The sequence below is a fragment of the Diadema setosum genome, chromosome 10, assembly GCF_964275005.1.
Source record: "Diadema setosum chromosome 10, eeDiaSeto1, whole genome shotgun sequence".
Taxonomy (NCBI): Eukaryota; Metazoa; Echinodermata; class Echinoidea; order Diadematoida; family Diadematidae; genus Diadema; species Diadema setosum.
The window spans coordinates 39,574,964-39,601,268 of record NC_092694.1 but is presented as its reverse complement, the minus strand read 5'-3'; the positions used below and the strand labels follow the sequence as shown (position 1 = coordinate 39,601,268).

The following is a 26,305-nucleotide window of genomic DNA, read 5'->3' as shown; positions in this document are numbered from 1 at the left end:
AGCCCAACAGGTATCAAAGGGGGAGGATTAGCAAAGGATGGACAGACATAAGGCAGAGGAGGGTTATTGATGATCCCGAGGACAATGTGGGGGGGGGGGGGCAACCTTTGAAAGATAGGAGGAATAGGGGGCAACATCAAACAAGATGATCAGGAACAACAAAGGGATTAAAAAAGGACAAGGGTGGAATAGCAACAGCAATTGGGGGTGGAGGGGGGGGGGGAGCTGGACAAGCAGCGAGCCCTAATAAGGTGTACCAGGAGGATGCAACAAAATGAAAGTAAGAGTCAAACAACAAATGCAAGTTATCAAACATATCAAAGCATATACCAAAAAATTAAATGGAAAAAAAAACATTTGCAACAATCTATTCTAAGAAAATTTCATCCATTGCTTCCATGCACTATAACCAAGATAAACCAAAGTGTCCCATCATACATGTATCACATCTACGGCTATACAATCGATATTCTTCCTCTGCAGTTTTGTTTTATTTTCAAAGCACAGCATAATAATGTCAGTCGATATAATATGACCATATTATGTAATCTTTCTGCCTCTTTTAGAAGTTTTGCGTGCTTCATTCACACTAATAAGTAAATAATAATAGGTCCGTACACAAAACTACACACTGCCAGTATTATCAAGTTTAGTTCTTTCTTCGCCTATCTTTAGCATAAAATTGATGGCCACAGTTACAGTGACAACATACTGCGTAATCTTCCTTGGCTGATCCCGTTCCGAGAATTATAAAGAAGACTTGTGCCTGTGATATCTCCTTATTGTATGTGTCTGGGCATACTGTTAACTTATACCGTGGATTTTTTTAAAAGCAGCCAACACTACACATTTTTAATCTACCTACCTAGGAATAAAATACTTTTTTTAAGCAGACCAACACTACACACTTTTAATCAACCTCTCTAGGTAGAAAAGACTTTTTTTACTACCAAAAGCAGACCAACACTACACACTTTTTAATCTACTTCTCTAGGCAATTTCATAACTTTTGCAAATGAAGTAATATTCATATCAACCCGCGGTCCCTATGGGAACCTGGTGGCCTGTGTAGCATGTCTATAGTGATTTCAAAATTCAGTATGGAATGTGTTAAAAGCCTTCCTCTCTGGAGCCGTTACTTCCTGTTGATCTGACGGCGTTGATAGAGGATCACACCTACGAGGGAAGCGATGCAGACCAACACGGCGGACAGAGTGAGGTAAACAGTCACCAAACTCACTGACATACCTGAGCATCGAGAGCAATACAATCAAATAAAGATCAAACATTCAATAACTCGATAATCGACATGACGAACATCGCTACAACTTACGGAATTGAACTGAACTGAACAATATTGCTGCTGGCAAAAAAAAAAAAAAAAACCGAAACAAAACAAAGCATAAAATTAAGCAAGAAAGAAAAAAAGGAAAAACGTATATACCGCAATGTGAAAGTAACAACATTCATGTCAAAGATTTACGTCAAAATAATGCTAATGATTGCGTCAATTTTTGATATACGGCAGTATCCAGTGGAATCGTTTTTCACATTTCATACTTATACATACATGTATACAAATATGCCGCCCTATCTCCACACACACACACACACACACACACACACACTCACACACACAGAAATGAATACACACATAGTCATGGAAAACAGCCACTGAGGGGTAGAAAGATACAAGAGACATTGAGGTACTGGTGTGAAAATTTATCACAACAGTTCAAGTTTACAATTAAAATGCATCACACTATATACCCAGCTGTAGGCAGGTAGGACTACAGATGTCCACCAGTCCGGATTCAAGAGAAGGTCTTTTTTTTTTTTTTTGTTACTCTCTTCTTTCACTCCATCTCTCTCTCTCTCTCTCTCTCTCTCTCTCTCTTCCTCTCCTCTCTTTTCTGGATTATGTAAATGCACTTTTCATTGATATGAAGATAACTTTTTTTTTTCTTTGACAAAAGATCTATATATCTAGATATTACACAAGCAAGGAGTATTTTGGGACCACCTAAATTGGCATCTTTAATCGCAATATACCTTTGTTTCTCTGGACGACGAATGGTCCGCTTGACAGTATGTAACCATTAGCAGGTTTCCGGTTCGAAGACCTTTTGGCACGTGGGCCAGAACGGTCCGAAGTCTGGCAACTTTCCAAGCGATCGTTTTGCTGGCATGCCAGGACGTTACAGTGGATGTATGTCTGTTAAATAATCCCATGACAAAATACTGTGCTCAATGGCTCCGTGGCTGGCGCTTTATTACTCAAGATAAAATAACAAATTCAGTCTTGAAAGCAAGAGAATGATTAAGTAGAGCGGTGATGGTTGAGGTGTGAATTTTCCTTCAATATGTCTCCCTCATCGAAGAGGGGGAAAAATTGAATAAAATTACACCTCAAATTCAGTCTTATAGACATAAAATCAAAATATCTTCACGGTTCCATTTATCTATTTTCATACCAGGATTTCTTTGGCTTAAACTTGTGCAATTTTATGTGGTAGAATATATAGGTTGAAGAAGGAGTTTGTTTGCAATAGTCAAGTTTAACGTTAAACTTGGATTAATCTCCCCCGCCCAACCCCCCCCCCCCCCCCCGAAAAAAAAGTGAAGATACATTGGGACTAAATATTGGGGGCCGGTTGAGATTCATGACGTTATAATTTATTGTCAGACAAGTACCTGTAGTACTCTGCTTACTCTGGGTCTGCAAAACCAATGCAATCTTTGACTACACAGATATAAACGGAGTTCATCAATTAACAACCCAAATAATACAAAAAAAAAGAACATCGTGAAGTGTGGATCTTTCTCTGAGACATCAACCTCTGGACAACAGTCGCCATTTTCCTGATCTTATTCTACCATATTCGAAACTGTGGAGATGATGCCCAATTACCACAGTCCACAGACCATCACACATCCACCATACACACCTGTAAAGTTCATCGTTGCAGAGCAATTTGATAATGAAAATAAGTGCTGAAAGATTCTCACCAACTCTGTAACGCGACTGAATTGGAAAGCCCTGACGGAAAACGCCTTCACCGTCGAGTTGTTGATATCAAAGATTTCCACATTTCTCGATACAGCCAATCTGCATAAATTTTGATTAAAGATGATAAGGCTTGGTGAAATGCGTAAACAGTTCACGATGTAAAACGTGTTGCAGTAATCAATTTCATGATGAATACATTAAAGGATAAGTCCACCTTCATATATACATAAGGATTGAGAGAATGCAGCAATATTAGTAGAACACATCAGTGAAAGTTTGAGGAAAATTGGACAATCCGTTCAAAAGTTACGAATATTTTAAGTATATGCGCAGTCACTGCTGGAAGAGAAGACTACTACAGTGTATGAAATCACATGCGTACAACTATATAATGAAAATAAAAAGAGAATTTCACAAAACTTTACTTTTTGAATAAAGTGCACAGTTCTTCGACTTGCTACTGACGTATGATTAAGGGTAATATTATTCCCCCTGCCTTCTGAAAGAGAGAAGTCGAGTGTTCTTTTGTTATGGGAGAAAAATGGAAATATGTTGAATTTTCTTTATTCTTTCTTTATATCGTTGTACTCATGTGACATCACAAGCTATAGTAGTCTTTTCATCCAGCCGTGACTGAGCAGAAACTTCAAAAATTCATAACTTTTTAACGGATTGTCCGATTTTGCTCAAACTTTCACTGATGTGCTCTACTAATATTGCTGCATTCACTCAACCCACATCAGTGTCTATGAAGGTGAACTTGTCCTTTAAATGGTGAGCTTTGTTTTCATCACTATACAGAACAGTTTAATCATGGAGGTACTCTAGGAGCTTTACAGTCCATGGGCCAGGCCAGATATTGGTACCACCTGAGGTGACAAAACCTTTTTGGTGTCATTTTGTTTGTCGGGCATAGATATGCTTATCAAGCTATGATAGCATTTCCAAATGAGTAGCTTAGTCATAATAAATGAATTTTAAACCAATTTGGTCTCGTTGTTATATCCCTAGCTTCTGAATTGAAACTAACCGCTAAGCAAAGAAGAGCACTGTCTTCTGTTTGTTCACAGGTGTTCTGTTGTAAACGCGGTGCGCTTAGTCTTTCTTCAAGACAGCGAAGGGAATATCCAAAGGTTATGATGTCCACAGCGCTTAGTCTTTATTCAAGACGGCGAAGGGAATATCCAAAACTTAAATGATACAGTGTATATCCTTTTATCTAAAAAAACAAAACAAAACAACAACAACAAATCCTCGTGAATTTTACCGTATATTTCAATTATCATTTTCCGGTGAAAACGCTATGGCGAAAACGCTAACACCATGCCAATGTCGCTTTATTTCCATCCAACAATAAAAGATAATGCAAAAACAATGTACCGGCACCCTACAATACAATTATGATGAATTATATCGTAAATGAACAGAGTGATTTTTGTTTAAAACTGATGTATTTGTTGAGAGGGTAGTATAAAAACAGTATAGATAATCCCTTTTATCAGGAACTTTAGATATGATAACGGTATATTGGTCTAGATAAAGACTAAGCGCACCGCTTGACAGCTGCGGACATCATAACCCTCTGGATATTCCCTTCGCTGCCTTGAATAAAGACTTTAAGCGAAGCGCACCGCGTTAACAACAGAACACCTGTGAATATACGGAAGACAGTGCTCTTCTTTGTATAGCGGTTAGTTTCGATTCAGAAGTATAGGGATATAAAAACGAGACCAAATTGGTTAAAAGTTCATTTATTATGACTAAGCTACTCATTTGGAAATGCTATCATAACTTGATAAGCATATCTATGCCCGACAAACAAATTGACACCAAAAAAGATTTTGCCACCTCAGGTGGTACCAATGGCCCATATTTCGGGTCTTGGCCCATGGACTATTAGGTTTAATGAACTCCTGGAATGTGTACCCGCTTTCCTCATCAAATTTCTTCACGGTAATCACAAATCTTACTCATGAGCTTTCACTTGCAAGACATATATTAATTTGAGAAGATATGTTCAAAAGCTTATAGATGAACGATTGAAAATGTAGAGTTTGAATATTTTGTTTACATGTAATTAAGAGATGTTTAGGAAACACTGATCATTTTCACAGTATACATTACAGTCATTTCGTATGGTATTGTCCCAAACCAAAGGGACTTTCATATTATAGACAGCCTCAAAGATTTTCCGAGGGTGTCCAGAGTCTTGCATAACATACAAAAATAATAGATGAGCAGATCCAAAGATGCAGTAATCGTATAAAGGTTGTTGAAGTGTTTGGATGCAATCTTGCTATAAAAGAAGGAACTGATGTCCAATCTAAAGTATCACAAGGCGGTGTATAAAGGGATAAAACTCGTATTGCGTAAGAGGGCTATCGCTGCTCCCCTAAACTTACCCACTTTCTATCAGATCTCGATAACTCCGATCTGCTGGGTCCGGAGAAGGCGTCTCCCAGCAACGCTCGTTGAGGATGTAAAGATTCCTCATGGATGCGATTGTTGTGCCGAGGTAGATGGTATCGCCTTCAAACACCTTGATAGTTTTCATTCATCAAACGATTGATATGAAAAGCACTCGAGATAATTCCATGACACAAGTGTATCAATATGAAACGCTGCAAATCTGTACAATATATATCAGTACTGAGTACCCTGGAGCAACATGTCACAGAAGTCACAAAACGTACTGCCCGCTCATTAGTGGTTGGCGAAAAGTGTTTTCGAAAGCATCGATCGTTTGATTACAAATTAAATGATATAAAGTACAATCTTCATCACACACTATACTCGTACTAACAAATATTGGAATATTTTGCTCGAATGAATTTCCCTTTAAATAATCAGGTTCTCTTGATCTGAACAAATAAAATTATCGCCTGCATGAGCCGTTTATAATTTGGATGTTCATCACCACACACACTGTGATCATGGCACTGACTCATGATAATTGCAATGAAATACAAGGACGGGTGATGTAGGATACCTGTTGTGGGGGAGCCGGTTCCGGCAGAGCTACGTCGAAATTTTGACTGGTGAATTGTCGAATGGCAATGGTGAAATTGCCATGACCAAACGCCTCTGTGAAGACTGATAGAGATGACTGGGCGATGTATGAGGTGTGGACGAGTTGTCTGCGCCTCACCGTGCAATTGACGACGAAGCTCTGCATAACCCCGCTCACATCCTCAATCTCATTCGTGAAGAAAAAGTTCTCCTCGTCACTCTGAATACAAAAAATGTATTTCTGTCCGGGTTATGAAGGTCCCCTTAAATAAGGGCTGCATGTGATATCGATACACAGAGCATGCCTGAACCAATAGTCTACAACTTGTCACCCTCTTTTATTCATGCTGCAGGTCAGATCAAGGTCAGATGTACATTGTATATAGAAATCGTAAACAGGTTATCTGAGTTTTCGTATACACGTTGTCCTTCCTGCAATGTATGAGAATATGTGTTGTTTTGTTTACAGCACTGAATGATGAAGGATATTCACATTTCAACACACAGCGCATTGACAAGAACAAATTCAGGGAAAGACGTTACATTTCCACGACTGCAGTTTATGTAATTTGGGGTCTGGTAGTTTCCATCTCACATTACAGGCAGCGACTGAATGACAATAACATGGAAGAATCACTATAACTGGGCTAATTCAAGACCAGACGTCTCAGCTCTTTGGACAGACGGTTAGAGATGACGAGTAGCAAGTCGTAATTACTCGAATTTGTTTTTCTTGTTACAATAAAAGAGATGCCAGATAATCTACACGATTCTGGTCAAATAATTTATTGTCGGTACATGTTTCCGCCAAAACTTTATCATATTTACCGCTATGCGCGTTCCACACTCTTCGAAAGATGTTGAAAGGGTGACGTAGTCAGAGTTGAAAGCGTAACCATAGCAACGAGAATCGGAAAACCGAATTTGGCTAGGAGCTGAGATCCGGTAACTTTCCCTTTTGAGGAGTATTTCCATTCTGCCGTTGTCACATGAGACTTTCGGAGCTGCCAGAGAGTGGGAGAGAAAAGGGAGACTTAATGGTAGAGACCAAGAATGACATGAAATCCAGCAGTCACGATATTTCACAAAACATAACCAAATCACCTCGTAGTACTGATTAACGTTTCACACAGAAGTTAATGCGCTATTTACGATAATTTGTAATAACGTGTATGAATACCACGATAACAAACTGCTGATATGATTACCATCGAATTGGTCATCGCAGGGTCCGAACTGGACGTCATCCACTCCTATGACGCTACGCTCTGGAGTACCCACCACGCCTTCGAAGATGAAATGTCCCTCACCCAGCCCAGAGGTTACCACCCTAGCTAGTTTCCAAAACGCTCCCTGGTCACCCCGCTTCAGCCAGATGAGCTTGGAAAAACTTTGATTGGTGAAGTAGAGATTGAGAAAGGAGTGACTGGAGACCCCCGGCATGAGGAAGGCGAACCGTAAGCAGGTGGCAGTCGTGCTTACAGTGTTGGTATATGGACTTGTGAAGTTAGCTCGAGCACCGGCATCCTGTGTCGTGCCGTTGATGAACATACTGTAATCTCCTAACAGAGAAAGATAGTACAATGAAGGAGTTTATGAAGGCTATAAGTCGCAGATAGTTTCTTCGATCCGGTAGCTAGTCAAACCATGCACCCATATAACCACAACCTAACTGATTATACCTCTCTTCCCACGTCTCTGATGGCGAACGATAAACATGATATAGAGCATGCACTTTCCTTCGTTAACATTCTTTGCAAATGTAATATCAAAGAAAGACAATTCAATCAGTTTCAATGGCTCATGGGAAGAATGCTCAGAATCTGGAATTCCGGGAACACCAGAAAATTACTCCCCCTGTCGCTCTGAAAAGAAAAAAAAAAGCAGTACTTTCTTCTGTTATACCAACTGTTGCTCAGGTGCAGTGTGTCCCATCATATGGTAAATGTTATTTAAGTCCAGCTATTGTTTCGGAGGTTTATTGGGTAACCAAAAAACAGTGATGGCTGAAATAAACTTGGCATTTCCACTTACCAATGGATGGACCATTCTCTGAATTTCTGCTGATGTTACGTGGCAGTCTCAGCCAATCAAAATCGTCCTGAAAATCTTGACTCCACCCACAAAGATTAGAGCCAAAGTTGTCGAAATCACAAGCCCATTGTGATGGATCTGTAGAAACAGAATGCTGTCACTCAACATAGGAAAGGTGTAGATTTTGTAACGCTATAGTATACGTGAAGTGTAGTTGGCTATAGACATTTTGGGGCCGTTGGACCAAAGAGGTAATGATAATAATCCGCTGAGATAAAGTGAACCAAAACTTGACGAAGTCGTTATTCCTTATTATGGAATCCATGACAACAAAGAAAGCGTAAAATCTTGTCAGAGAATCTGAAGTAGGCCCCTAATCAATTGTTAAAAATGATCCCTTCTAAACTAATGCGCGAATACACTGATAAAACCGTTTACAAAGTCTGACCTTTTAGAGACGAGACCACACAAATATCATAGGCATTGGAAAATGTCCGAGGACCGACGAACCGCACTCCTCGTGAAGTCTCGTTCATGATTGCTATGACGTCACGGGATGTTTCCGTTAAGTATATTTCTTCATTGTGCCAGGTGAGTCCACGAAAGCCACTCCTAGTCAGCAAGAGGGTCCTTTCGCCACTCAATAAATCCAGAGATTCGATCCTGTTGGAACCGTCATCATGCCAGTACATTTTCGTTCCTAAATAGGAGCCCAGAAGTGGAATAGGAGGAGCATTAATCGAGGTAAGTTATAGTGACAACATCCTCTATACGATAAATAACAGTAGGGGTACTCTTTGCTTATCTTTCTGCTGAAGTCAATAACAATTTCATATGATATTATATATGTATATGTATATATATATATATATATATATATATATATATATATATATATGTGTGTGTGTGTGTGTGTGCGTGTGTTTGTGTCAGGTCTGGTTTTACCTGACAGCATGGTGTTTCCGGCATGACGCACACATTTTTGCCCACAAATGGCATTCAATACAGTAACTGGCGGGACCTTGTGTATTAGCCTCACAGAGCGTTGTATTGGACGAAATCGCGAAAGAAATCAACAAATAAACCGTGACTTAAAAATGTAAAAGCGCTGGGAAATTCGCATTTTACCTCAGATTTAGGAGAAGATGTCAATTTACCACAAGGTTTCATCGCGTGAATTGTTCGAAATGTTCAAGTTAGACATTTTACCGTAAGATACAAAATTTTAGCCTCATTTGCCGGTTTTTTCTTTTGTCGTCCGCTCGGTAAGAATCGTGGGATGAATTGTGATTTTGGTGCAAGGACAAGGTGCGAAAGACGTCGATTATTCCATTACGAAAATCGTGTCCGAAATTATACGATTTTACACCCCTCAAAAAGACAATTTTGGGGAGAGGGGTAGGCCTATATTCGAAGTCTATTTTCCAAAAATCGGAGTGAATGATTTTCATAATTTTGCCGAATTCGTAATTTTCAGGACTCTGTGAATAACAGGTGTTATTTTTGGCGGAAATTTCATCCTCTGAGAATTCAGAGGCACGAAAAAAAAAGGTGTCCGGTGATACGATCCACTCTCCTATATAGACATAAAGAACTGTCTAGAACTTTGTTGGTGCACTGAACACCATTTAGGAACACTGCGGTGCAGAGGATACAGATCTGGGGTCCGTTTCATAAAAGTCTTATGAGACTTTTCGCTCAAGACACGCTGAGACTTTATGAAATGGATTTGAACGTATCATAATAGCTACATATGAGCGACTATGGCAATGTTGAGATTTATTTCAAGACTGTTATGTGATGACTTCCCTTCTAATATGGAAACATGTTTTACCCCCTTTGATCCCTCCTGACTGACCCAGCTGGTGTGTAAATGGGTACATATTGCAGCATTAACCGATTAAGGTAATAATGGCAGGTCATTCGAGGAGAAATCTTGAATATAAGTACCCTTAGATACACAGAAAGACAGACAGACACTAAAAAAAATGAACCTAGTATCTCGATACATTTCCGATGTATCCTCCATAGCGCAACACGTAAGAAAAGGAAGTCAGTGTGAAATTCATCGAAAGTAACTTTTATGGTCACACCAAAATGCCCGGATGCTACCTTTGGAGGGAGGAGAGAGAGACATTAAACGGAAGTCACTAACATTTGGGAACACGTCTGTAAACCTGACCTGTTTCTATGGAATAGGTCAATGTGAATACAAATAGCGTGTGCTCGTGTACCCGCAATATTTATGACATTTATCATTATCTGTGGTATAGTTGGATGAAATTGAGTCGTTTGATACTGTAGCAAAACAATGCTGTACACACCTTCATTGTTAAAAGCGAGGCCACGAACGTAAGTGATTTGAGTGTCGACAACGCTCTCGGGTTCAGCGTTGAGGGCGTCTATGCTCATTCTTTGAATGGCTCCTGGGCCTTGGACTCCCCAGTACAGTTCTCTGGAAGACAGCAAACCCAAACTTAGTGTTACTCACTTTCACAGTAATTCAAATCATGAATGACTCTCGATCCATCAGCGTCAACATTTTTTCTTTATTTACGTTCCGCAATGTTCCGTAAGATATTCCGAGTTTATGTTCCTTCACCCTACCGGCATCAGTCCAAAAAATCTACCAACACCAATTTTCCCCTTCGTAGTTTTAGTGAGATCACGCTTAATTTGAATTAAGGCAGACGACTAGGATCAGACTTATTTTAGATTAGATGACAGGGGATTAGCGATCACGGGTAATATATGTATACATGTCAACGCACTTCAACTTGGCGTGGCTGACTTCACCATGCAGTCAAGAATATTAAAAAAAGGAAGGTAATCTCCTAAAGAGCTTTCAAAAAACCCCCATGTTCTAAACCAATATAGTCTCTGTAATGTGCGAAAATTGCTGAATATGACTGGGTGAATGACTACTTATATGTTTGACATAAAACATGTCAAAAGTAATCCTCACACGTCCACAAAATATACAAAATAAACTAACATATACAAACTAACATATACAAAATAAACTAACAAACTGAAGTTTACTCAAATTAATTATTCTTGCCTCGGGTTGTTGTTGTTGTTGTTGTTGTTTATTGAAACTGAATGATGAATTGCTCTTTATCGAGGTAAGCAAGCCCCGGTCAATCAATGACTGAGTAAATACCGTGATAATCATATTGCCAAAAATATTCGAATGGGATTCAATTTCAGGATCTCCTGATTGCTAGACATGCCTCATATCCAACAGAATGCTTAGATGCCGCCTAATGGCCAGTGATGGTTCTGATCAATGATTATTTACTATTAAAAAAATGAATAATGATTCCTTTTTTTATTGACTAACGTATATGAACACCGATCATTATCATTATTACAAAAAGTCAATCAGTCGCGATGAAACTGAAGTTTATAATTACCTACACGGTAGATAAAGTTGACTTGACCTCTCAAGACCTTCAACTCACAATTCAACTGATGTCATGATTAAACCAAAGTATACGAACAGGTCATCAGTAGATATGGCATTGTATAAAAAGTGATATTGCCTAGAGTGTAAATTATCGGAGACAGTAACATAATGCTTTTCAGCAACTCCATTGAGGCACTACCTGTTGATATTATTTTTGATGGCACACCACTGGAAAATGTTTCTTATATCAAATTTCTGGGAATAACAGTTGATAATAAGCTTTCATGGGAATTTCATATTGATAGTATATGTAAGATTATTTTTCGAAACATCGGTATAATCAACAACATTAAAGTTTGTCTTCCTTTGTCGTCCCTGCTTACATTATATTCATCCCTCATATTGCCTTATTTAAATTACGGTATTCTTGTATGGGGAAACACATATCAAACTCTTTGGGATAAATTACTTCTGCTACAAAAGAAGTCACTGCGTATTTTATGTCACACTGCATATTTGTCTCATACTGATCCGTTATTTTTTGAAAATAAAATATTTAAAATTAAAGATTTGTATTTGTTTAATTTAGGACAATTTATGTATGATTACTATAAAAATAATCTTCCATATATATTTGAATCAATGTTTTCAAAAAATCAATCTGTTCATAATTATCCTACAAGGCAATCCAACGAATTTCACTTGCCATTTTTTAGGACTTTGCTGGCTCAGCAAACCTTCATCTACGAGGGGCCAAAGTATTGGAACTCACTTCCCAACGACATAATAACAGCACAAACTTTGAATTCTTTTAAGAACAAATTAAAATTCTTTCTGTTGAAATCTTATGATATACAACCAAATTAGGTTCGGTTTCATTGTCTCAATCAAGTCGTTTGTTGTTTGTTTGGTTTTTTTTTACAAGTATTAAGATATCACACAGAAATCATCTTTTCAGGAAAACAATCTGTCTAACGTAAGTTTACCTCAGATATTTCTTTTATTGTACCAGTAACAGCGAGTCTATTCTCTTTCTCTTTTTTATATCCGTTCCTATGCATTCATACCGGCATATGCACCCAATCAATCGCAATTTCAAACCAGGGAGCGTTGTATTGTTTTGTTATTGCATTTTCATCATGAAGTACAGTATGCTTGTGTCCACGATGGCGTGTGTTGTACCATAGTGTCATTTCCCCCTTTTTTGTTCTTTTTCTTTTTTTGTTCTTTTTCTTCTTCTTTTTTTCCTTCCTAAGTTAATTTCATGTCAGTTGACATTGGTTTCTTTGACTTTGTGTACGTATTTTTTGAGGGTCCCATACCCTACAAGCTTTGCTTTTTAAGTGGGACCCTCCATTTCCATTCTAATCTTTGTATTAGGTATATACCTTAGAAACGAAATTCTGTTGTTACTCGTGACCACTTGTACGTTTTCTTTGAAATTGTTATAAATTTGTTCCGTAAATGTATTGTATATATTTTTTTCTGTTTATTCAATGGAAATGGAAATAAAATTGAGTTGAATTGAATTGAAATTGAATCGGTGTAATACCTATAGACTGTCAGAGCGCAGAGTAATTGTCCTCACAGCCATTGATGTATAAAACTGTCTTTATTTGTAAAAGCTATAGCCATGGAGATATACTGTCCACAATGGTAGGATCTTATTAGGTTACTGTCCTTCATTGTTTTTGTCAGAACGGCGATTGTCTTGCTAGTAGATCACGTCTAGCTGAAGGGCTATCAACCTTCCTGCCAATTTTCATCTTTCTCAAACAGTCAAAGTAGTAAACGTCCTTTACCTGGTTTTTACCCTTTTCTTGTTAATCGCATCTTTTCGTGAATTTTATTTTGTTTTCCAAGTGTTCGTAATTTTTTTCTCCGCCCCAAATTTCAAACATCAATCATGATTAACATCACAGTTTATATTGCCAACACTCTAAATTCCTTAGATTGAAACAGATTGCAGTCAGGGACCAATCCAAACGTTGGATTGAAGTTTTCAATCTAATAGAGTAAGAATTCAATCTTTTTCGATTGAAACTTTCAATCCAATTTTGGATTGGTCCCTGACTACAATCTAGATTGACTTTCAATCCACGGAATTTAGAGAGAAATAGACACAGTGTAGGTAAAATGCAATACTGCATATCAATTATTTCAGCCCTTTTGACACCAATGTTATTTCCTAATCTTATATCTTACAATTCATGGAATCATGTAGGCCTGTATAATTATGTAATGTATGTGTCATGCTTGATTCACATCTAACTTTGAATGCCTTTGTAAATGAATCATAAAAGAGCTTCATCGACATTCCTTAAAATTGGGACAATACGTAATTTTCTCAATCGGGAATCAGCGGAGAGATGGCATGTGCGTAGATTGTCACGATTTTGTGATAGTTTACGCGGACTTCATGATACACACATTAAAATACTCGACAGAATAAAAAACTCGTCTTTAAGTTGTGTAATCCATGCTCATAAACATGACCACATAACATCCACTTGCATGGATTACACTGGCTGCCCAGACCACGATATCGGCGCAGACTCTTTTATTGAAGGGAACCCAAACCTAAAGAGCAATGTGGCTTGAGTGAAAGCAGCAACATTAGTACCACAAGCCAGTGAAAGTTCGAGAAAAATCGGACAATCGATGCAAAAATTATGAATTTTCAAAGTGTTGGTGTTGGAACCTCTGGATGAGGAGACTACAAGAGATTATGACGCATATTGGACAACAATATAAAGAAAATATAAAGAAAATTCCACAAAAATTCACTTTTCTAGCATAATGAAAGAACACTTGACTAACAGCTTTCAGAAAGCAGGGGGAATACTTGCTACTCTTATTATGTCAGTATCAAGTTGATGGAATGTGTAATTCTAATGAAAAATGAATTTTTGCGGAATTCCCTTTATATTTTCTTTATATTTTGTCCACACATACGTCATAATCTCTAGTAGTCTCCTCATCCAGCGGTTCCAACACCAAAACTTTAAAAATTCATAATTTTTTTCATCGATTGTCCGATTTTCCTCAAACTTTCACTGATATGTTTTACTTATGTTGCTGCTTTCACTCAATCCACATTTCTCTTTGGGCTTGGGTTTCCTGCATATATAATTTTGGCCAAACAATGAATCTCCAAGAACTTATCCAAAAATATCAGTTACATGGAAATCTGTGTTCCAAGCCTCTTTTTGCTCAATCCCAAACGGTAACAAAATTCAATGGACCATGCCTTTTTGCAGTGGAGGCAGCAGAACTATGGACTGGTCTCCCTGATAATATTAAACGTGCAAAAATAGTTAATTTCTTCAGAACAATGCTTAAGTCATTCTATTTTCAAAAGGAAGTGTTCCGCCCTTTATTATCTTAGCTTTCACTGCATTGACTTTGGCTTTCTTTTCCATCATCTGCTCTTTTTTTTTTCCTCTTTTCTATTCTGAAGTCATCCTTGAAGCGAAAAGATGTTTCTTTCAGAATTTGACACGGTTACAAAAGAATATATCATCAAATCTATTTTTATTATTCATCTTAGAAACGTATACATTGATTACATTGGTATCAAAAGTTACTAACGATTGTTCAACATTAAGACTAACGAAAGGCTGGCTTTACTTAGCAATACATGATCTTTTCTTATTCCTTTAAATGTTTTCATGATTTCTTGTTTATGGGTGTAACTTTATGCCATTGTCACAACTTGCCATGACTTCAATCAAATAAATCAAATATAACTCACTCATTTTTTTTTTCTTGAGTACTGTTAGCATAAAGTAATATCTTCTACACTGAGTAAAATCCTACGGACCCACCTTCTTATAGGATTAATGGTAACTCCGTATGGTCGCTTTTGTGGTAAAGAAACTAAAGTTCTGCTCCCGGATCCATCGTAATTCACTACGGCTATCTTGCCAAGAGAGGTGTAGTAATCACTCCAGTATACCTTGGACTCGCTGGGGTCGACTGCCACTCCGTAGGGTTCTGAAAACACCGACCCAGAAAAATCATCCGTGTTATTATCTCAACTTATAAAGAACTATAACTTGTGCTTGTATACAGATTCAAGTTATACACTCAACTAAAAAATAAGTCCCCCCCCCCCCCAGCATTTTTGGATATATCTCAAAAAGTGTTCAACCGATTTTCACAATTCAAACGGGAATGGATAGGGAATTTTATTACTCATGACATGAATGGCATATCATTACCACCAGATATCATTACTGGTGTGAAAAATTGCATTTTATGTTCCCTAGCCATTCCCATTTGAATTATGAAAATCGGTGAAATACTTTTTGAGATATATCCAAAAATGCTAGGGGGAACTTACTTTTTTGGTTGAGTGTATGAATGAAATTGCATTAAAATGTTGGCACGATTTACCGCATATTTGTACGGAAATGATGCACACGCAAACATCATCATCATCATCATCATCATCATCATCATCATTATCATCACTATCATCATCATTATCATCATCATCATGATAATTACATACACAACTGCAAACAATGATTTATTCCCATGCGAATTCAATTAAAGGACAGGCACCCTGCCGGATATCTATAGAAAATTGGACACTCTGATCGTGATAGATTTTCACATCCCTCCTAAGAGTATAATACCCACAATTATCAAACTATTTGCGAATAATTGCACTCGTGACTTGAATAAAAAATAAGAGAAAATATGACTAAAATCGTAACGAAAAGTTTGTGAATTTTGCGGCCATGTCACCTCTTATGTCTGTGGAAACAACTACAGCAGCGTCTGATCCGTCGAGGCGAGAGCTCTGTATTCGTCCTGGATTCCCCCCGTACGTCCAGAAGAGAAGTTGGCGAACAGGATCATAGTCCAGACTGTACGCGTTACCAGGGTTCGAGAGAGGGAGTCTGGTATACGAGATGTCCCTGATGTTAGAAGCGTATATTGCTCGTCTACTGTAATCCCCCACCAGCATGAACTCATCTACACATCACCAGGTATCAGTGCGGGAAAGACGAGGAACACAGAATGTAAGCATGTTAGGTGAAGGAAATCACTGTTATTCTAGTTATTTCATGCATCACATTGCAGATTGGCAGCAACGGGTGCATGGATCTGCACCTTGTAGACAAATGTGGCTGTACACCCGATGAAAACTGATGATACTGATTTCTTCGGGTTATATCTAAAGAATACTGTCATTCTAAATGAAGAGTTCGGTTTCAGAAGGTACTACATCCATAATTTCAAGTTCTGAGAACAATGCGATTTTCTTAATTATCATATTGAGCAAGCTCAGAATGGAATGATATTTCCCCCTAGTATACTGCTGGATGATACAACACTTAAACCACTCTCTAAGAAAATCCAGGCCCATTCATTTATTTTTTATGAATTAAACATTTTTATATTTTTGTGGATGTAGTACCTTTTGCAACCGAAAGTGGATGTAGTACCTTTTGAAACCGAAATTTCACATGCCAGAGATATATTTGGTGTGATGTTATGACATGTTTCGCGGATTTATTATTTTTTTTCAGCTATGGTGTTGATGGGGATTGGATATGAGGTCAAGGGGGCCTAGGTAATTGACAATGCCCTGCCCTATTTAGCATCAAGAGTAACAAACCAATGTGCATCGCTAATGCCCCACTTCTCCCTTGCTGACTAATATTTTGAGTGAATGACTGTCATTGGTCATAAGCATGGAGGGGGGGGGGGATCCATTATGCGTGAACAGTTATAGATGGGGAGGGGTCACAATATCTCTCGAGGTGATTTCTCTATAGGCGTTTTCTTTTTTTTTTCTCTCACGAGCTTTATCTCAAGATTTCTTATCTTTTTCCTCTTTGTATTAAATTTTTGGCTATTTTTCTCTATGTGAATTCTCCCTTCACGTGTCTCAAGAATACTGTATTCATTATCTCTTCTTCATTTTTTTTTCAATGTAACTTCTAAGGGAAAAGGTGAAAAAGCAGCATCTGAATGTGCTGTATTTTCTAAACGGTGTAATTAAATTCATTACATGACTTTCACTCTTGTATGTTCTTTATCAGGTAATAGTACAGTCTACTATGTCGAAATATTGAGTCCCGTGAGATTTTCGTGCCAAAATTGATTTTTTTAGCTAACTTGGTCAATTTGGGGGTGCTGAATCCAAAAAACTTTGGTTCCATTTTTTCTGAACACGTCTTCAGTCGCCATTTTGAATTTCAAAATGGCCGCCACAGCAAACTGTATTTTGACCCAATTTTCATAATGTGAGCATCACAGAAGGTTCAAATTTGATGCAAAAAGCATGTTTGTGATGTCAGACATTCTGATACATCATTTTCTAATATTGTATATAGCTTTGATACAATTTTTAGGCAGCCATCTTGAAATTCAAAATGGCCGTCATAGCTAAATACATTTTACCCATATCTCAGGTTGTAAGCATTATGTAGACTATAAATATGGGGCAAAAAGCATGCATCTGATGTCAATCATGCTAGTATATACATTCTTTTATTTAATGATGGATCATTTTCCTTAGCGGCCATCTTGAATTTCAAAATGGCTACCACAACAAATGTAATTGGACCGGTATCTCACATCGTATGCATTGTGTAAGGTTCTAATTATGGGCAGAGAGCATGCATATGTTGTCAGACATTCTGAAACATCTTTTTCTGAAACGATGGTTCATTTTGATATCAAAGGTGGCCATCTTGAAATTCAAAATGGCCGCCATAACTGAATGTATATTTTGACCCATATCTCATGTTGTACGCAATACAGACAGTTCACATTTCGGGCATAAACCGGGCTCATGATGTTGAACATTCAGATGCACTTTTCCCATCCCTAAAATTGCACATCACTTTCAAGGCTGCCTTCTTAAAACTCAAAATGGCTGCTTTCAGCTAATATCTCTGGTTACAAGCAACTTTTAGACATATCAATGTTTATGGTGGTGTACACATTATTTAAAACACATCCACACACATAGGGCCTATAAATTCTGTAATATTGGATTATTTGTATTGGTCGCCACTCTTGAAATTCAAGAAGTGTTTTGACCATAAAAAATTTGGTGCTGTAAGATCTGTAATGCCCAAGCATGTTGAAACGATCATGTATAAGTCAATCACTGAATTGAATATTGCGTGAGCGGAAGTGTTTCCTGTCCTGTATAGGTACACTGTTGTGTTGAAATGCAAAAAGGCTGGCATGTGAAACATTCCTTTAAAAGCATAGCGTTTGGGTAAAATTTGTGAATGGGAAATCATGTGATTTTGATGTTAAAAACAAATGACTTTCAAAAAAATCCCTGTGTCTGAGTGACTAAATAATGCCCCATTTAGACGATTTGGTTGTAAGAACTTACAATATTAGCCTTATATACTCTAACAATTCATGGGATAGTCACTTAGATAATTAAATGTTTTCTAGGCTCATTCCCTGCACATGTTTTTTTTTAAAGAAACAGCACTCTAAAGCTGTCCGCAGGGGAGAATTAGTTCTAAATTCTTCCAGAAATAATGACTTTTGCATTTCTTGCTTTTGAGCATGATAATGAATTTTGTGGCTACCGTTGGTGTAGGAAGCTCTAAGCATTTTATAATGATTGAACAATTTATGCATACCCTTTGGAAATATCTACAATCTAATATATCATATTCATAGGTATTAGAGGCACAAATTAGGTTGTGAGAGTTTACGAGGTTCGTTCTCTGGATACATTCAAGTTTCTACGAGGGTAAAGCAGGAAATTGTCCTGATTGAAGTCATCCACGCCAAACTTCTGGAGGCTCAAACTATGTCATAGCACATTCTGCATGCTTCAAGGTTTAGATACTTCTTGGTCCATCTGCTCTTGGAGACATCCTCGAATTTTCTAACTTCAGCCAGCACCATGAAAGGCATGAAAAAGCAGATCTTTAGTTGTTCCTTTTTTTTCGCAACAAACTGCAGAGCATAGGTCCTAATCTCTCAAAATCGTCAATTGTACCATTATCGTTTATTTTTCCAGTGATGGAGCAGACAACGTGCCATGCAATAAGTGAAGCAAACCACCAAGATCCATCAGGATAATTGAAATGTTGAGAGAGTCTACGTAATAATCATCAATATCTCTTTTCCCATTGCTCTAATACACACAATGGTATGAGGCTATCTGTTGTGAGTGACGGGTGACAGTATATTCCCATGGCATCTTTGATGAACTCTTTTATTTTCTTTCCATGATGTAGTCTCTGTGTCAGATGGAATTGACTGCTCAGTATTTCAACTTTCAGGCTGATTATTTGGCTCAGTTTTGTGAGTTTCTAAGGCATGGGTAGGAATGACGAGAAGGCCATGAAACAATGAGATGAAGAGTGATTGTGGAATTGCTTAGAACTTATACCTTTCAATATTGTATCGTTCAGAAATGACTGGATAATGACAAGTCTATCAGGCTGTAGAACCAGTAGAAATGTTATGAAGAATTGGTCGTCCCTTAAGCTTAATGACTTTGGATCCAATCTTACATGGTGGATTTTTTTTTTTTGCACGAGCTGAATGTCTGGCCATTCTCACAATAATCCAGAGATTAATATATTCTAATTCTCTCAGATACACATTCTTAGTACAGAACATTAAAACTGCACTTTTCATCTCTTTCTAGAGTATCTCCCTTGAATGTTTCTGATACCTGACTGCCAAACACCACATTCGTCAGCTTCAAGGCAGTGACAATTTCTTACATTACCCTCGTGTGATGATCTTCTAAGTTGTGCAGAAATTCTGATGGATGCAAGCGCCACAGAACTGAGCTATCATTACTCCTTTGTAGTTTTAGAATCATTGGCTGTACAGCAGTAAGCATCTTGGAAGTTTTGATAATTGAAGATGACCCACTAAAGGGCAATCAGGAAAAAGCCTACTTATTCCTTCTTCGTTCTGTGTTATTCCAGAAATATATCAAGCAAACCTTAAGTGTTTAAGGTTATGGCCGACAAACAAGCTTGTAAATGGGATGCCTGGTAGGGTGACCATAGCATTTCTTGACTTTTCCTTGTTTGTCTTCATTCTCTTGAGGCAGCATCAAGTTTTTGAAGATCACCTTCGTAATTGCATCAATGCTCGCTTTTGTACAAATGTTCATTGATTGGGATTAAATACAGTTGTATAATCATTAACGAGGTTCCACAACGCTAAATAGCGTGTTGCCCGAGAGGTCGTTTTTTTTTTTTTTTTCTGGCTATACAGGATGTAACGCTTACACGCTTGCCCACACTATCGGACAGTGGTATGCCCCCCCCCCCCCCCTTACGCAGTTTTTGCCCCTCAGCATCTCTTGATGACGTAATTAGAACCTCATCCTTACATTTTGAATTTCTGGCGGCTATTTTGAATTGAGAGATGGCTGTCATTCTGCGTGAACTGGAAATAAATTCAGTCTAAATAGGACAATTTTGGCACATTCATCTAAGGCGCTTACCACAGTATTATAATTATGTCGTCTATGGCGGCATCTTGAATTTCAACATGGTGGCCTATCTAATGATCTACAATTAGGAAACAGCTGTACTGGACCGTTAGACAACACAAGCATGTGCATTCTTGAAAATTTGATGCTTCTACAATAATTGCAAACTGACATAGGGGTAAAAACGCTATGGCGGCCATTTTGAATTTCAAGATGGCGCCCTACAAACTCTACAAAGCAAGCCACAATATCAGAAAATGATATATCAAAATGTCTGACATTATAACGATGTATTTTGCACCAAGTTTGAGGTTTCTACAATGCTCGGTTTATGAGATATGGGTAAAAATACAGCTTGCTATGGCAGCCATTTTGAAATTCAAAATGGCAGCCTACAAATTGTATCAAAACAATCCACAATATCAGACAAAGAATTATCAGAGTGTCTGACATCACACCCATGCATTTTGCACCAAATTCTAAGCTTCTACAATGCTCACTTTGTGAAATATGGGTCAAAATACAGTCTGCTAGGGCGGCCATTTTGAAATTCAAAATGGCGGCTGAAGACGTAGTCAGAAAAAATGGAACCAAAGTTTTTTGGATTCAGCACCCCCAAATTGACAAAGTTAGCGAAAAAAATCAATTTTGGCACGAAAACCTCACGGGATTACATAGTAGCCTCTACTATAAGATAAATCTGATAATCTAATAGTTGATAGAAATCAAGACCGTCGATGAGTAATATGACCACCTATACTAAACGCACATTTGGTATTACCTTTGTGACATTGTATAAGTAAAAGGTGTCATTTACAAGAATGAATATAAATCTAGTGTTCAAAGCTGTATGTCACAATGTACTTTCAAGCCCTGGGGCCTGGTACTTGACATCATGCACGTATAGAATATCACAGCATACCCACAGGTAAAGCACTGTTGGTACAAATAGGGATGTCAGAATTTCATGGCATTGTATACATCTATTTAACAAAGTAAACTTGCTTTCAGACCAGTAAGGGTCAAACAATTATTAGTTGTTAAGCTATTTATGTAAGAAATAGATCATACTTACAAAGTGTCTGTACTTTATTTTGGGGACAATTAATGGCACAAACTCAACACCCTGCTAGCAGTAACGCACGGTACCGGTAACTAACTCTAGATGCAGTATGTGGGACTACATGAGAGTTGCTTAGCCAGTTTTCCCTTTGCTTTTGTCGACTGCTTTTAATTCACGATCCTTCTCCCGGGATGGTTTGTTTTGTCAATGAGTTCTCCTTCATTTTCCTACATTGCTTGATAAAAATGTAATGAGTTTTTCAAGATATTGGTCAGATTTGCGTGGTGATTTTAACAGAAAGTCAAAAAAAAGCCGAAAGCCAACCTCTTTTGATTAAGTCAGTAGACAATGGTAGAGGATCAAGCCAATGCTGCACTCTGATTGGTCAATTTCCCGATGATGTCATTGGAGTGGATGTAGTACCTTTTGCAACCGAACTGAAATGGATGTAGTAGGCCTACCTTTTGCAACCGAACTGATTTTTAAATGTAATTTTGTAACACTTTCTGGTTGGAAATTCAGCTTTTCGTTAGTATAGGTGTAAAGAGGTCCTAAAAATGAGTACATCAAAACCAAAAAGTGGATTTTGATGGAAAATGGATATAGTACCTTTTGCAACTGAGCTTTTCAAATAAGACACGACAAAAAATGGAAGAAGTAAAAAATTCATGACACTAAAAATGTTGGAAACTCAAGCAAAAACATGAACAGGGATGCAAGCCCTGCTTTTTAGCAGTCCACTCTATTCCAACAACTTTGATTCGGTATTTGACATGCAAGTCACAACATTTATTGTACTTAAGTTCACAATAATTTCCTTGATTACAACGTTAACTGTTTTTGTGTCATTTAGTGTATTCAAATGTTTTATTGCAATTAAAGTTTGTTGGAAATAAAAATAACGAAATGAAATAGAAAAATTATTGAACCGGTCTAATGTTAATTGCCAGCTGCTTTGCTCCCACCATAATCTGAAGAAAATATAAAGAAGGGGAGGGGTGCAGAGGGATAAATAGAATGTCGAAGTGCTTGATTCGTACTCAGGTCACATGATTATCTTACCTCCAAAACTCCATCGCAAGTTCCCTTGTGGGGTGCCATTTCGTGCAGAAGAAGAATAGACGTGTGAAGAGAGAGAGAGAGAGAGAGAGGAACATAAAATGTCAGAAGGAGACTTGTTCTTTTGTCGTAGGCTAGATATGGTATCCTTCCCCTTAACATGTAACATGAGAAATTTACCCATATTGAGGAATAATCTTCTCCTGCATAGCAACAGGATAATGACTGAATGAAAACACTTACAATGAATCACCTACAGGTTTCTCTTAATAGTCGACAGATTCTTAAATTTGATTTACAGTTGCTTTTTAATCTTTTAATGGTACTTCCTCTGTGAGGTAGAAAATCATTGTACGAATAACAGGGACATTGTCACCCAGTTGAGTGAATTATGACATGGCTTAAAAAGGAGAGAGGCAAAACGGAACTTCACGCACAAGTCAGAATTAAGAGTCCAGGAACCACACTACGGCAAGATAATATTTAGTACCAGTTAGAAAACCCCTAAAGGATGACTCACTGCTCATGACAAATATTCAAAACTTGATTAATCTTTTGAACGGAATCAGTTAACGACTGCCTTTTTGTCCTTTCTCCTTTGTGACATATTGATATTTAACTAGCATTTATCTCATCCAGAGTACTCCAGGATATGTATCCATTCATCTCTGCGTTGATTTTGCCACGTCTTGCATGATGGGAAAAACATCAGCAAGCACTTGGACGATGTACACTCAGTTATAAAACTAGTGACGTAAAAAAAAAAAGAATCCTCGATCGATATACACGTACTATTCGATATTCATAGCACCCAATTTTAGGAAAACCTTACATCTGTCACATGAACGGCTGGTTTCAAAGTCATAAGAATATATCAGGTGTCATTATATTTGTATCTAACATTTCTTTCTTCAACATAAACTGTATATAACAGAAATGAAAATAACAAATACCAGGTTGGAATGCAATTAAAAATCTTAGAATAATAACTTATCATTTAGTTAATCAGTTTAAGTACTGATGTACGAAACACTGATTAAAAAGATTACAGCTTTTTGCGGCAAAGTAACACGATTCTTACCTTGAATGCATGGACTACGGAGGAGTAGAAAGAGGAGAGTTGTGGCCAAGACTGGTGTAAACATGTCAACTATTCCGTCTTCTTCTCGATACGGATGAGTAATTAATTTTATTAACTTTAAATGACCAGTAGATATCCCAATGTGCACCAATGTGTCTCTTCGCATCAACTGATTTGCTGCTCGCAGTGTTTAAAAACTGAATGAGGTTGGTGCATGCGACCTCGATGAACGACAACAGCTCTTTGAGGTGTGCAAAGACAATCTGCTACTTTTGGCGAATTGTGCAGGTCTTTATGGTTCTTGTCCCACAGAGCTTCTGAGTTAGGAAAAAAAAGTGCAGATGGATAGGTATGGAACGCCATGTGTTGTAAAAGTATTAGATATCAAACCACAGATTACTGTGCAAACAACATAAAAATTACTCATCAGTGATCAGACACTTTGTCAGAGGTTTCTACTCTGCATGAGCAAAGGAAAACCTCCGATCAGCAGTGTCTTGTTTTTGTTTTTTTTATCTGCATGTACATCGCGAAGCCTCTGATTAGCACATATAACTCCGTTTCGTTGCTGTTCAGAGGTGTTTCTTTGTTTGTGCAGGTTCGAATATGGGAGAGGTCCGACAAGATCAAAGGTCAAAAGGTCAATGAACTTGCCTGATGAGCACTGACTCATATCATTTTGGACAGGTGTACCCTCTTTCAGCAGATTTGAACTATAACAATCAAACTCGGTTACGCCGGTCAAATTCGAATGCTGGTGAAGTCCGACAAGGTTAAAGGTCAAATTGTCAATGAACTATAGCTAATCAGAGTCTGCACATCTAGTGTTCGTGATGTACTCTAAAAAACCCTTTTACAGCTTTGAGCTATGACCACCAAATTCATGCCACAGGTAGGCCTATACATCACGAGACAATACCGATCAATTCCAATATTAGTGAATTACGACAGGATAAAAGGTTAAAATGTCAACGACCTTCCCACTATTTAAGCACAAAATAATTAATGTGTGCTCTTAATAACTTTCAACAGCTTTGAGCTGTGACCACAAAACTCACACCGCATGCACACCACCTAAAGAAGGCTTGTGCCGAAAGGGTGGGTTGGGTGGTGGCGCGTCGCGTTAATGGGAACACCACCCTTCGTCCAAAGCCCCCCCCCCCCCCCCGGTTTTGCCGAAAGGGTGCGTTGGGAGCGTTGGATCGCGTCGCGTTGACTGGAACCCCACCCTTCGTCCAAATCCCCCCCGGTTTTGCCGAAAGGGTGCGTTGGTACTTTTTCTCTTTTTCTCATGTAACCTTATAAAGCCCAAGCTATTTTGATGTTATTTTTTGATGTTTCATCGTCACATTTGGCACATGGGTAGAGCAACTCATAGTCTACATGACCACATACTTGATTTTTTTTCATGGTGACACATAGAGGGCGCTATTTACCATAATATAAAGAAATACATAGGAAATATGCTAAAAACATGATTTTTCTGTATAATTTCTTTATCCCCAGTATGTCTTATTATAGACCAATATTTTTCATATTTGCCACAAATGATCTGCAAGTCAAAGCTCATTAGTTTTTATGGTTGAAATTTCTCAAGGTCACTACATGGGGGCGCTATTCATAACAAAATAAAGAAATACATTATGAGACCTGTGATGTATTGTTAGGGATAGGTACATGCATAGTTATCATATTTCATAGTCCAATAATATCGGAATTTTAAGTTTGCAGATTGATAATGTGATAAACAAATGATATTAGAGGTATAACTTGGGTGGAGGAATCAAAATGACACAAAATAGAATGGCAATCTTTGGAAAATACTGTTATTTTCAAATATCTCTACTATAGCTACTGTTTTATGGCATTGTCACAGAAAAACAAAGGAAATAATAGGAAAAACATTTCAGGGCGATAATTACTTCACATTTTGCTCCTTCAGCAAATTTCAGCCAACAAACGCCCATTTTATACATTATAATATGGTTAATTGGAATTGGAACAGAAAAATATGCAAAATCTGACTGACATGGTTGTCAGTTTTATTGTCGCCATGGCAACCAGCAATATCAAATATAGCTAAACTATATATCAAAATGTTGGAAATAAGATTTTTGGAAAAGTCACCAAATTTGGTTTAAACTGGATTAAGGGCGAAGGAGTGGCGAATGAAAATATGGTAG

At 37.8% G+C, this 26,305-nt stretch overlaps 1 protein-coding gene across 1 annotated transcript; it reads right to left on the bottom strand.

The window, feature by feature from the left end:
* Positions 1-944: 944 nt before the first annotated feature.
* Positions 945-24,186, bottom strand: LOC140234342 (uncharacterized). The gene is made up of 14 exons (XM_072314401.1): positions 24,123-24,186; positions 23,045-23,068; positions 16,218-16,448; positions 15,290-15,458; positions 10,378-10,508; positions 8,502-8,753; positions 8,054-8,191; positions 7,228-7,581; positions 6,848-7,023; positions 6,000-6,239; positions 5,413-5,549; positions 3,010-3,109; positions 2,053-2,215; positions 945-1,248 (listed from the first exon to the last, which is right to left on the bottom strand). The coding sequence occupies exons 1-14, from the start codon at positions 24,184-24,186 to the stop codon at positions 1,136-1,138; spliced, it is 2,292 nt and encodes a 763-aa protein (XP_072170502.1). The 3' UTR covers positions 945-1,135.
* Positions 24,187-26,305: the final 2,119 nt, after the last annotated feature.